The sequence below is a fragment of the Pagrus pagrus genome (assembly GCF_965226575.1).
Source record: "Pagrus pagrus genome assembly, chromosome: 4".
Lineage (NCBI taxonomy): Eukaryota > Metazoa > Chordata > Actinopteri > Spariformes > Sparidae > Pagrus > Pagrus pagrus.
The window spans coordinates 24,269,432-24,282,257 of NC_140188.1; the positions used below are offsets into that span (position 1 = coordinate 24,269,432).

Consider the following 12,826-nt stretch of genomic DNA (forward strand, 5'->3'; position numbering starts at 1 on the left):
TGACACACACACACGCATATTCATAGTTTCCTTGGGTAGAACAGTGTGTGCCTGCAGAGGGCGAGACCTTCACTGGTGTCAGTTTAGTCTAACACCTGGATTAATGACAGAAATAATTGAGTGAGAAGAACTGAGAGTCAAGTGAACCAAAAAGGCTGCAGATGAGGAGAATGAGGAAGATGAGGGATTAGGGAGTGACTCAGACAATCCTGCCCACTGATTCAAACTTTATTCCGCTAGCCACCTGTTAAAGGAAAAGTTCACTCAAAAATTTTTATTCAGTCGTTATCAACTCACCCCCATGCTCATGAAAAGACAAGTGAACCAACTAAATCTTCATTTTGGGGTGAACAAAAATGCCAACAGCAAACGAGGTAACATAACGATTCTGAATGTGTCGAAACAACCAGCAAGGAGACTGAACATTTCGTTGATTTATATCAACACAGTATAACATCATGTGTCATTGTTTAAAACATGACAATAGAGCTGGGCGAGATGGTGTAAGTGCCACACCGCCACCGTCTTTGTGTCACTAAAACTAAGTATTTTAAGCCAGAACAAGATCCTTTCCGAACCTGTACCAAGTGTTTTTTTGTGCCTAACCCTAACCAGACCTTAACCACAGCTGTCACAACGAAAAATTGAAAAGTGAAATGCAAAGTTTTACCATATCTATATGATACAAAGTGTAGAAATGTTGATATAACACATATGAAATGTACAAATGTAACATATCTGTGTCACAATGCCAACTTTTGTTCTGGCGATTGGGTTGCCACATAAATGGCTGGGACCTGCATGTGAAAAGTACAAAAATGAAACATTTCTCATCACTTCAGCAGATTAATTTGACTGTAAGATTCGCCACAGGCAATCGTTTTGTGTTTAAGAACCTATAATGTCACAATGTCAATTCTGCTGGAGCTGAAATTGAAAACATAAGACTTCATACATTGTGAAATGAAAGAGCTAATAAACATCGGCTGGAAAATACCAAAGCCAGACCACAAATTTAATCAACTGAAAGTGAAACCCAAAACCTTTTGAAATCAAAAACTAATTACCACTTAATTAAAAACATTATTAAGCACAGTTATGTGTGAGTCGCAGAAACAAACATTCCTCATGACCACGTGTGTATGTGTGTTGCCGCAGGGAGAATACAAGTAAATGACACGGCAAAGTACACAGAAGCCACTCAAAGGTCTCCTAGCTTGTGCTCGTTAACATGGGTGTCAGTCTGTCACGTAGCTGTGAGGGTGATAATGAAAAGGCGTAAGTTCAGGTGTATGTGTCATACTGTTTCTATAAGTTGTTAAGATGTGGTCTGATGTGTTACCTGCAACAGAGCTAACATGCACACACACACACACACACCCAAAAACAAAATCCATTTTCTTTCTTCTTCTTGGATGAAAAGGTTTTTTTTTTCGTTCCTTTCTTTCTACTCGCCAGCTCTGCATTTGAAGAACCAATTATGTTTCGTACAAATTCATGCATTCATTTAGAAAAGTAGCGATGTCTCTTCCTGAGACACACTGCTCCCCTCCTCCTCCTCATCACCCCCGCACTATCCGTCTGCCTGCTCCTCTTCCTCTTATTGATAATGAGAGTGTTTCGGGTTGTTTGGCTGGACAGTCTTATCTGCTGTCATCTTCGTATCTATTCATATCACAGAGGGCGAGGCCCGGCGCTCCCACAGGAAACAGCCGGTGGCTCGGAGTGCAGTTGCCTCGTAATTATTGCTCTCCTGACCTCTCTACGTATTTGCACATATCTGGGATGCCTGTGCTCTCCTGCTGGACAGCTGACTGACTCATCCGTCCATTTCTTGCCTCTGTAACAAGCACAGGCTGATAGATATTTGATAGTACAGGGGGGCGGGGAATAGAGGAGGGACAAGACGACAAAGTGATTGTGACTCAAATAGCTGCTTAGCAAACGTGACAGCGCTGTGATGCAGTGAATCCCTGCTTCATTCACTCATTCATTGATTCTTTTTTGATATTGAAAAAAAGGTGCCACATATAAAATAAGTAAAAGAAAAACAATGTGCACGGCGAGTTTTGTTGCTTTTAATAAGTAAAGAACAAATCAACAACATTTTCTGAAACATGTCCCTTTATCTCACTGAAATGTTACTTTAGGTGATGTTTCAAGATATTTTGACGACAAATATACTTGGTAAAATTTTTAGTTTTTCCAGTGAGTGTATTTAATGTAAATTTAGCTAATTAGATGAGCTCTTCATATTATTTTTGGCCTGCTATAATAACCCATGTTATATCGAAGGGAATCTGTTCAGACAAGAAATTGTTCATGCTGGCAAATCTAAATTGAGCCGAAGAGCCGATCTCCAGCACCATTTCATTAAATACTTACAGTATATCTTCTGTAAGATGTGTTCATGCGCTTGTAATTAACTTTGGTTTTATTAAGCAACGAGTGTCGCCTTTCCTACGCGCTCCCTGTAACATCAGCCTCTTAAAGTGCTTATCGAAACTGTAGCTGTCATGTCTAATATGTAATATTGCAGCAGATTTTGCTGTGCGACATGATTCTTTATTCCCAGTCTACTTTATTATACATCAGGGCTGATGGGTCCTACCCTCCCCAGCAGGCTGTCTCCCCGTCCTCCACGCTCTCCGTCTCTTTACAGCCCTCGTCTTCCTCCTTTTCTCTGTCTCCAATTACTGTTGTATTAACTCCATTAGAGAAACCATCAGTTGTGTAATTGGCCAATTGGCATGAGGATCAGGCTCCTTATCAAGTTTCCTAACAAATATGAAGCCCAACTGGAAACAGGAGTGCGCAGTAATCCCCCCCGGGAGAGGCTTCATATCCGAGACCCACAGTTCACCCTCTCCTCGATCTTTCTGTCTCTGTATTTTTATCCTCTGTGCACCCTCCATCACCCTGATTTCCTGTTTTCATCCACCAATCTCCTCTTCCTGTGATCTGTCCATCATGCAGGGATGACTAGAGGTGTTGTTGTCCTTTTTTTCTCCCTTTCACACACACTGTCTGGATCCGAGCCTGTGCCTGATGTCCCGCTAATCTCACGGGTGTAATCAATACGTGAAATAACAGAGATGTATTACAATCTCTGCCTCTATCTGTCTCTCTCTTCACAAACACACGCATCATTACATAAACATGATGACCGCGTAGATGTAATTACTGTCGAATCAACCGTAATTAGCAGCAGGATTATTGACATGATGTGCTCCACAAACGAGGTACGTCTTGTACATGTTTGGGTGCAGATGTGGAGCACTATCTGCCCTATTTTTGCCCAGCAGGTTTACAATCGCTTTAACTTAGCTGCAGGTGACAGAGGCGAGAGTTACACTTAATCAATCACGGGAGGAAATTCATTCAATAGCACCTATTTCCTAAAATCCTTAAAAGAGCGTGTTTATTGTTGTGGATGAATGAATTCTTCAGAGGTGACTTCTTGGCAGAGCGCCTGGCCAGAGAGAGCCACGAAACCCAACACAGCTGGTGAACGTTTCTCGCAGCCAGTATTTACTGTGTATTTGAAATAATGCAATTGTGTGGCAGCCGCTGCCCTTTGGCTCGCCGGGAAATTTCTTCTCATGCGTTGTTTGTACCAGCTCAGAGCCAGAGGTTTGAATGCAGTTTGACCTTGTGATTTCATTTCATGGCTTACTGTGCTTTACTTCCTCGAAGCCATCATTGAAGGTCAACGCAGAACTGATAAAAATATTTAATGGAAAATCCATTAAGTCAGAGCTTGTTTCCAGTCTTCTCTGCAGAAAACGCAGCATTATTGACACTGACAGCCACTGCCCTCCCTCTCTCTGTGTTACGTTACTGTGTATTCAGCTCTAATCACTGGTTACACTTTCAGTCGTCCTTTGTCTGGGTTTTCTTCCTGTGAAATCCTAAAATATCCCATTATTTTTTAAATACTTCGCTTTTCTATATTTACACAAGGCTAGGTTAATACTAGGCAACGATTGTAGTTATGGCAGATAAACTATAGTGAAGGTAAGGTCAGGGTTACGCACCTTTAACACCTTATTTGGGTTAGGGTTATGGTAAAAAACAAAAAGCAGTCGTGTCTTTCATGTTTTATCATTCCATTAGAATCTAGAACAGCACTCAGGAGAGTGCCTACCTCCGCCAAGGCACAACAGTTTGCAATGTTGAACAAAGCGAGAAAAAAATCCTGGATTTGTCCCTTTATCTGGATCCATACCAAAAGTTAACGGGGTCTTTTCCGGACCGAGACCCATCCTCCATCCAAGTTTTGTGAGGAATCGTGTAATCCTGCTGACGGAACAACCAGCCAACAAAGAAACAGACCAGGGTGAAAACATAACCTCCTTGGCGGAGGTAAAAATACCCATAAAACCCAGAAGGTTATTTAAACGTACCTATTTTCTGAAGGCATTTCCAGAATTGTCAAAGCGTCTTTAAACCATCTGGATGAAACAACATTCCATCTGCCGCAGGATTGAAATGATTTTGAACCCAAGTTATGACTCCGTGTCCTTTTCTGAAAAAAGGTGTTAAATAAAGTTCGTCCTTGGTCTTATTATATCAAACAAGAAAAATAAAGTGCTGGTTTCCTATTAAAATGGATAAAATAAGGGAAAGTGGCATCAATAAGGAGATTGTGTAGATATATTTATTTGTATATTGTGTAACCTACCAGCTGTGATGATAGAGATTATCTGAAATGTCATCTGCACGTCTCAAGTTGCTAATCAGACTGTCAACAATGGCACCGGTCATTGGAAGAGGAAGTCATGCACGGTATGTCATTTAGAGAGTCAGCGTCTCGCTTTGACGTGCATTGCTCTAAAGGTAAAGGTTGGCCTGACAGCACCGCGGTGCTAACAGTGTGTACTGACTGTTATCAGATACAAATTGAGAGAGGACGTGTCATTTCTGGCCCCCATCTCTGTGACTTGAATGTGCTGTTGATACATGAGAGACACAAGCTGAGGCAAGTCTGCAACAGTTATGAGAGTCTGGTGCACACCACTCCCATCCACCACCATGACCTCCACACCTCACTCTCCAACAGTGAGACATAAGTGAGAGTCGAAGTGAGGTCGTTGGGAAGTGCTGAATTGTCCAATGGGAACAAAGTTTCTATGGAGACTGGCCTGTAATGTAACGTATGTACTACATCATTTGATGATGCTTTTTATGCAAAGCACCTTCTTTAAAGTGCACTTCTTACCTAATCCTCTTTCCACAGTCCCCTCTTCTCTTCTGACTCACTCTCTCCATGACCTCTTCCTCCGAAATTGTTTCTTTGCGACCTCCCTCCTGCCGTCCCACTGTGTGCTCCCCCTCCCTCCTTCCCTCCCTTCCTGGGTGGGTGTCGGTAGCAGCAGTGACGTAGCTGTTTTCTCATCGCCACAGAGACAGTCCAGGCTGCAAGGACAGCAGCTCCTCGCCTCTTTCTCTCGCTCTCTCTCTCTCGCTGATACACACAGTTTCACTCTGCAAACAGCATCTCTCTGTGTGCAGGTGTGAGTGACTGTGCAAGACGGCCAGATAGGTGTTGTCCTTGTGCCCATACAGGGCGGCTGTAGAGACATGTAGTGGGGATCCACCCCAGGGAGGGTGCTCTGAACAAGCTTTTGCTTTTTACAGGTCAGTGTTGGAAAAAAACACACACTGTCATCCTTACCTAAGGCTTAAATGAACAAAGAGAAAGCTTATGAACAATGTCCAGCAAGAAAGCTGTTCTTTCTGTTTTTCTCATTTTAACGTTTGTCTTGGCCAGTGATGCTCAGTCAAACGATGTCCACTCCTGGTTACCGTGAGCTAACATACCGCAGCATAACATACACAGGGGGACACAGTGGTGCATTGTGCGAATGCTGAGCCTGTGGAAAGAACTGAGCAGTACGGGCTTTTCCTCTGGACAGTGGAATGAAAGGGTTGAACAGGAATTCGGGTTTGGCCTGCAGTGACTGACTGAGACTCTGGTGCTCTCTGGCCGTGACTCTTCCTCTTTGTTTGGGTGTCTTTGAGCCTCAAGTAGAATTTGCGAGACCAATAGAGTGAATTACAAAGAGCGTTGTAGATTAAATCCAAGAGAGGAATGGCTCTCCTCTACGACAGCAAGCTGTTGCTGCCTCAAGTTTTATGCTGTGGGCGATTGAGGGTTTTTGCTGCTCACAACCCACTTGACACCACTACATGAGAGAATGGAGAACGGGCTATTATAGTTTGCGCTAATGAGAGGAACGAAGGGGCATATTCAATCTCAATTAAAACCCTTGTCTTGTCCTTCTATCCGCTGATTCTGAAGTGATGGCTTAGAGCTTTTCACACTGGTGGAAACACAGCTTTTGGTTTAACTGTGTGCAGTCAGTGTGTTGTGTCTATTGTGCCCAGCAGGTAATGGACCAATCTAAAACCTGGTTCTGTTTGTCAGTATCAAAATAAGAATTTAACCAGATATAACAAGCTAAGACTTCCATATACAGGCAGAATAAAAACCAAAGGTCCCTCATAATATGGTTATGAGACGAGATAAAGGCTATATATGACTAACGGATCACATCCAACCAGCACTAGTGGAGTAGAGGCAGAGAAAATGTGGTTTTAAGTGCATTCTTCAGCTCTAAAGCAGGGTTAGGTGGAGGTTTAGTGCATCCGTGCTCTTTTTCCTCTTTACTCCTTTCTCCTTTCCTGATCTTGTTCATATATTCAGCATGAGAGCTGCCCGACACAAAGTAGTGTAAAAGCGGTTCCAGTGGAAACCACTGGAATTTTTAACAGAATCGATGGCATGCTTCTAGGGTTATGCTAATCCTCCTGCTGTCTGCCAGTGACAGCTCAACCTTCAACATCTGGGATCATTAATGTGCACTCATGCCTCTGAGTACGCTGCACAGCAAAGGCATAAAAGAGAAGGGGCTTCTAGCCCCAGCAGACTTCTCTTAAAGTCTCCCTGATAGCCCCTGGGACTCCAGAGAGCTTATTGAAACAGCAGAGAGCCATCTGATACCTTGCTGCTTATTTCCAACAGGCTCCCTGGCTCAATTTGAAACCTTAAATTACAGCAACGTTAGAAGTTAAAACAGAATTGTACTTCCTAGTAAGTTTATGGCTAACATGTTAATGATTAACATGCAAATAGACCGAGCTGGAAAGATGGAGGAAGTGGATGCTTTCAACATGTATTCCGATACAGTTACTAAATACGTTTAGTTACGAAATACGTTTCTAGCTACATAAAAATGTAGCTAGCATCGCAATCCAAGCATCACAATATTAAAGTAATGTGACTTGATTACTTCCCGTTACTTTTGGATTACTCAATACCAAACATACTAAACACTAAAGATGAAGAAATATCAATAAGATGACTTTTATTTGTGTGCTGTGTGTGTGTGTGTTCTGTAAGAATACACACTTGTGTATCTTGTTTCACTCAACCAGAGTGATGTTGTGTGAGACTCGTGAAGTGTTGTGCACAAGTGCATGGTTACAGACTCTCATTCTTTGTTTTGAAAGTGCAATCCTGTTAGTAATCCTCATTTTTACTGAAAGTATCTGTAGAATACAGTTACCTTTCTTTGTATCCTAATCATGTAATCCTGTTACATGTATTCCTGTTACTCCCCGAGCCTGGTTACAGTTCTGTTCCTCACAGATAACACCTGGTCGGATGATAAATTAATTTGAATTGCTTCAGGGGAATTCTTTGCTTGCAGTAATATTGTTTTGTAGGTTTCTTGTATTTGCTCTTTTTCCTTGCATATGAGTTACTTCCAGTTAAAACAAAAGGAAGACAAGGAGAAATGTGACAAGGAGCAATGTAGGAAATATGAACTCCTCGAAAATTAGACATCCTTAGCGGTAAAGCTAACGACAAGTGCACATTAAACCAATTAATAAGTTGAGTGTTTCAGACCAATGGAAGAGCAGGAGGCGCTCACTGTCACATAAGCAAATCACAACCCAGGATGGTATTTTAGAACTAATTGTATTGAGAATAATGCCTGTTTGAGAGGGGAAATAGTCCACACTTAAATAAGGGAAGGACAGTGCATCAGCTGAATCAAATTACTGTGAAAGTGCACTGTGTACGCAAATGAGGCCAGATGACCTTTGATGAAATTTGGAACATTTTGGTGGTCATGGAAATCAATAAATCAACCTTGTTTATTTGCCATCTTGTCCTCTTCACTCCAGGAAACAGGAGCTGCTGAACATTTCCACCGTCCCTCTGGGAGAATGTCCCCCCTCGCCGCCCCGCACTGCTCCGCCCAGCATGAAGGTAGGACACACACACACACACATACACACACACACACACACACACACACACACACACACACACACACACACACACACACACACACACATTAATGTGCATGTGGGACATACATGTTCGCACACACACACTTTTAGATGGATATTGATTTACTGACTTTTTCATTTTTCCATTTAGACCCCTAGGCCTATTAGAAAGTCTATTGATTTTGATTATCCTCATTGAGAACTCTCTTTAGCAAGCAAAGCAGTTCAGAGACAGTGACAAACTGCAGTGTCACAACATCCTAAAGTTAACAACTTGACACATATGAAATAACTACATTTAAAGCAGAGTAAGGCTTTAAATGTCCAGTGTGTAGGATATGGGGGGAGAAATTAAATACAATATTCTTAATTATGTTTTTAATAGTGTATAATCATCTGAAACTAAGAATCTTTGTGTTTCGTTACCTTTAAATGCAATGATAATAGGTTATGATATTGTTTTCCAAAATGTGACTGTTCAGTAAGAATCTATGTGGTTATCTTTAGTAAGCAGATTTACTGCATTTAAAGGGTGACAAGTAGTATAAAGCCTTTTGTGGCTCCATAGGAAGCTGAATGTATTTTTATAAACTGCCTCCAGTGATGTCACTTGATGGCTAAATTGCATTGTGGGTAATGTAGGCAAAAAGGTGATATCTCTGGTTCTGCTGTATCGATTCTGATTGTTTGTTTTTTATCCGTCCATAATAAACCCAAAATTGTTATAGGAGTGCAATGCTAGACCAGTGGACTGTTTCATAATCTGGTGCCTACATTACCCACAGTGCCTTTGTACTACCCAAGACCTGTAAATACACTTAAATGTGTAAAATGGGTGGAGTTACCCTTTAATTAGTTCAATACACACTCGGACATTGCACAATCTTTTGGTTTTGTGCTATTTTATATATATATATATATATATACATATATATATATATATATACATATATATATATATATATATATATACATATATATATATATATATATGTATATAGATAGATAGATATGGATAGAGATATAGATGTATAATCTCAAGGTCATCAAGGCAATCAAAGTTTAAGCTAGGGTAGCCACTGTAACAGTCAGAGTCTTCAAAATGTATTTCAAATTTTGCTCTCAGAGATAGAGAACACGGTGACATCATCTTGTAAATCTAACCCCACTCTGCACAGCTTTGCAGTGAAAGCTCTTCCAGGCATGGAGTGATGTAATCCTTTCCTTTTTTTAATGTCTGCTTGATATGAATGCTGATATTTCCTGAGTTTCTGTCTGGAGGCAATGATATTTTTAGTTTCCTACACTGGAATCCCTAATATCTCTAATAAAAGTGGTATACTGTAGACTAGGTGGTTAAGGTTCATGACCAGTACAGTAGGATAAGGTTTGAAGCTTCAATCCGATGGTATTCTGAACGCAGCCTGTCAAGTTCAATCAAACTTGTGTCATCAAAGGAAACTCTGACCAAAGCTGTGACTCAGCAAATTTGCAAAAAATAAATAAATAAATATCAGGAAAACCACGCTGGATCAGAATACAAATGAGGTCTTTCTCAGGTGTTGTCACACAGATTAATGTAGTGACATATCACTGTGCTGCACATACAGAGAAAGCAGTTGACTATTTATATGAGATCGTAAGGTGTGATACTTTCAGACACACATTTCTCACACTGCATTGCACTCCTACTACAGCTGAAGAATTTTTCTCATTTTTCCTCCAGCATGATAAAAGAGAGGATATATTTTGCTGGGAGGCAGATTAGCAGGGTGATACATAGATGACGGCTGGTGCAAGAGGGAGCCACTTTCTGCAGTATGTCACCTTGAAGTAAGCCGTCATTATTGAATCTGCTGCAGATAGCACAGACAGGAGGAGAGTGACGGAAGTCTGCTCATCGTGAGAAAGACAGAAAGAGCTGATTGGCTGGAAATGTGGTCTAGCCAGAAGACATTTATTTTCTTTTTGATGTGTGGCTGACATTTGGTAGTTATCAATTGGCAACTCACAATTTTTATGCAAGCTGCGGTCTAATGGACTGATAAGTAAGACTATACACGTCTAGATGTTAATGTACAATGGCCTTAAAGGTCCCATATTGTAGAAAGTGAGATTTCCTGTCTTTTCTGATTACAAGGCAGGTGCAGGTGTGATATAAAAACTGTGAAATTGCTCAGTCCACAGACAAATGCATGCAGGCTGTATTCAGAAATTGTGCCTTCAGATGAGCCGCCAGGACTTCTGTGAGGTTGTGATGTCACAACTAGACAGTCATCGCCATCAGCCAAGCCCCCAGCACGGTTATGGTTGGAAAAACCACTGTCAGAGCAGAGGCAGAAACATAGTGGCTGGTGCCTGCACAGGCCTGTGAGAGCTGGCCAATCAGAGCAGATTGGGCTTTTTGGGAGGGGCGCCTTAAAGAGACAGGCACTAAAATGGAGCGTTCAGGCAGAGGGTGAATAGAGGTGCTGCAGCAGTGGACAGTCTGAGAGAAAACAATGTTTTTTCAATTTAAAAGCACTTAAACATTTTCTATTAGACACTCAAAATAAAAGTGCGAACCTGAAAATAAGCGTAAATGAAACATTTAAGTAACAATCTACAAGCTTGTGGCTAAACCACCTGCAGGTTTATGCATATTCAAAAAAGTGTCCACTGTTTCTAGAATCATTGCCATCTTTCACACATGGTAGTTTTGGCACTAATCTCATTAATCTAATCCTCTGTGGTGCATTTTTTATGTGCTGGATGATGTACTACTCATAAATACAAGAACATTAACATCTGATTACACAGACTACATGTCGTTGCTACACAACGAATTTATTGGCATTGCCCTTCTATGGCCATAAAGATGAGTATCCTGGGAGGCCACACTGGCATGAAGACAGGAATTTTATGCAGCTGGCACACAAACTGCAGCACAGTATTGAAGGTGTGTGTGTGTGTGTGTGTGTGTGTGTGTTTTGCATGTGCTTTATCCAGACATTTCATTCTGTCGTTTTACACTTTGTAGTGACTCACACTGTGCTTTATATTAAAGTCAACCTTCAAAGACACTGTCGCTGATTCAGCAAAACAAAACTTAGACGACTCTTGGCCCACTTGGCCAACCTGTGTGTGTGTTCTTCATGCAGACACATACACACTGGAATGACCTGTTCTCTTCTGACAAATGCATCAGTTTGCTGCCTGACTTGACTTGCCAGTTTAAGCTTAAGGCGCTAAAAGGGAAAGCAAGAGATTGAAAGCAAGTGAGAGGGAAGTCACTCTCTAAATGTAGAAGGGAGGTAAGAACAAGAGGAAGACAGAGATACGAAGGCCTCAGATGTTTTAGCAGCTGTTGTTGAGGTAAGCCTGCATTTTGACTCGGAAAACAGCCAGCCTTTCTGTTACTGGAAACTGCTTGATGTGTGGTGTTGTTTTCGGATCAAAATGTGTTGAATCTGAGGTCTTTTTTCCTGTTCAATGAAATTATTCCTTTTCCTTCTGCCCTGAATGCTGTTTTACAATGAAATACAAGGCACATATAGGAAGGAAATATAGAAACATGCAAGAATATGAGGATAAGACAAAAACATACCCAGAAGATGTCCAATACATTATCTGTATGCATGTACAGTATCATACAAATATACATTATCATACACTATAAATATAAATATAAATATAAATATAAATATACAGTGCAAAATACTGAACTTGAGTGCAAATATGCAATGTCAGTGAACGTACGGTGAATGAACCAATTCTGTTCATCACTTCCCTCCTCGGCAGCATGCTGATTAAAGTCTAGTAAACTTGACAGTAAATGCTCGGTTGAAAAGACTAGCAGGGGAACAAACACACCTCGATGTCAGTCAGTGCTGCAAAATACATTGATGCTCCTGTTCAGAAACATAATCAGCCACTCAAGAATTTGCAGGACTTCATTTGAAATACATATTTCATCTTGTTGTTGAAATATTTTACAACTGTAGAAACACACTCCGTTGTGATTGAACTGGTATCCCACAGCATCTACAGTTTTATGTCGTATTTATAGCATATTTACTCCCACATGTACAGCATTTCACAACAAGATTTCATAACTCAGGGACCAAGCCAAAGCAGTATTGACTGATGTATCAAATACAGATGTGTGTCTTCCAGGTATCTGACAGAGCTACACTACAAGGATGCTACTAGGGTGTGTGTGTCTTACTGTAAATCTGATAGCTGAGAGGCCGGAGCTGCCAGATCCCCTCATCGCTGCATCACCTTTTTGAGCCAGAGAGGGAATCTGTGGATTTACCATCTGGTCATGCTAATGTAGGACAATGCTAACTTCGATTCAGGTGCAGGTATTTTAGACAAGGCTGTCTCATGTTGTGAACAGAGCCGAGGCAAGAAAATGTAGCTTGTTTCCATTTAATTCCTCCCCAAAGCTTTCAATTTGTGCTTTTAATAAAGTTCTGTAATATTCCTTTAATCTTGGAGATAACATGCTGAGACACGGAGGCCACTGTCCCTGTCTGTG

At 41.2% G+C, this 12,826-nt stretch overlaps 1 protein-coding gene across 11 annotated transcripts in view; it reads left to right on the forward strand.

The window, feature by feature from the left end:
* The window catches only part of rap1gap2a (RAP1 GTPase activating protein 2a), a 93,758-nt gene that overhangs the window by 58,449 nt on the left and 22,483 nt on the right, over positions 1–12,826 (forward strand). For all 11 annotated transcript variants that reach the window (XM_084351330.1, XM_084351335.1, XM_084351336.1 and 8 more), the window contains one exon: positions 8,197–8,281. In XM_084351330.1, the coding sequence (XP_084207456.1) occupies positions 8,197–8,281 (85 nt within the window). The remainder of the gene's footprint in view (positions 1–8,196; positions 8,282–12,826) is intronic.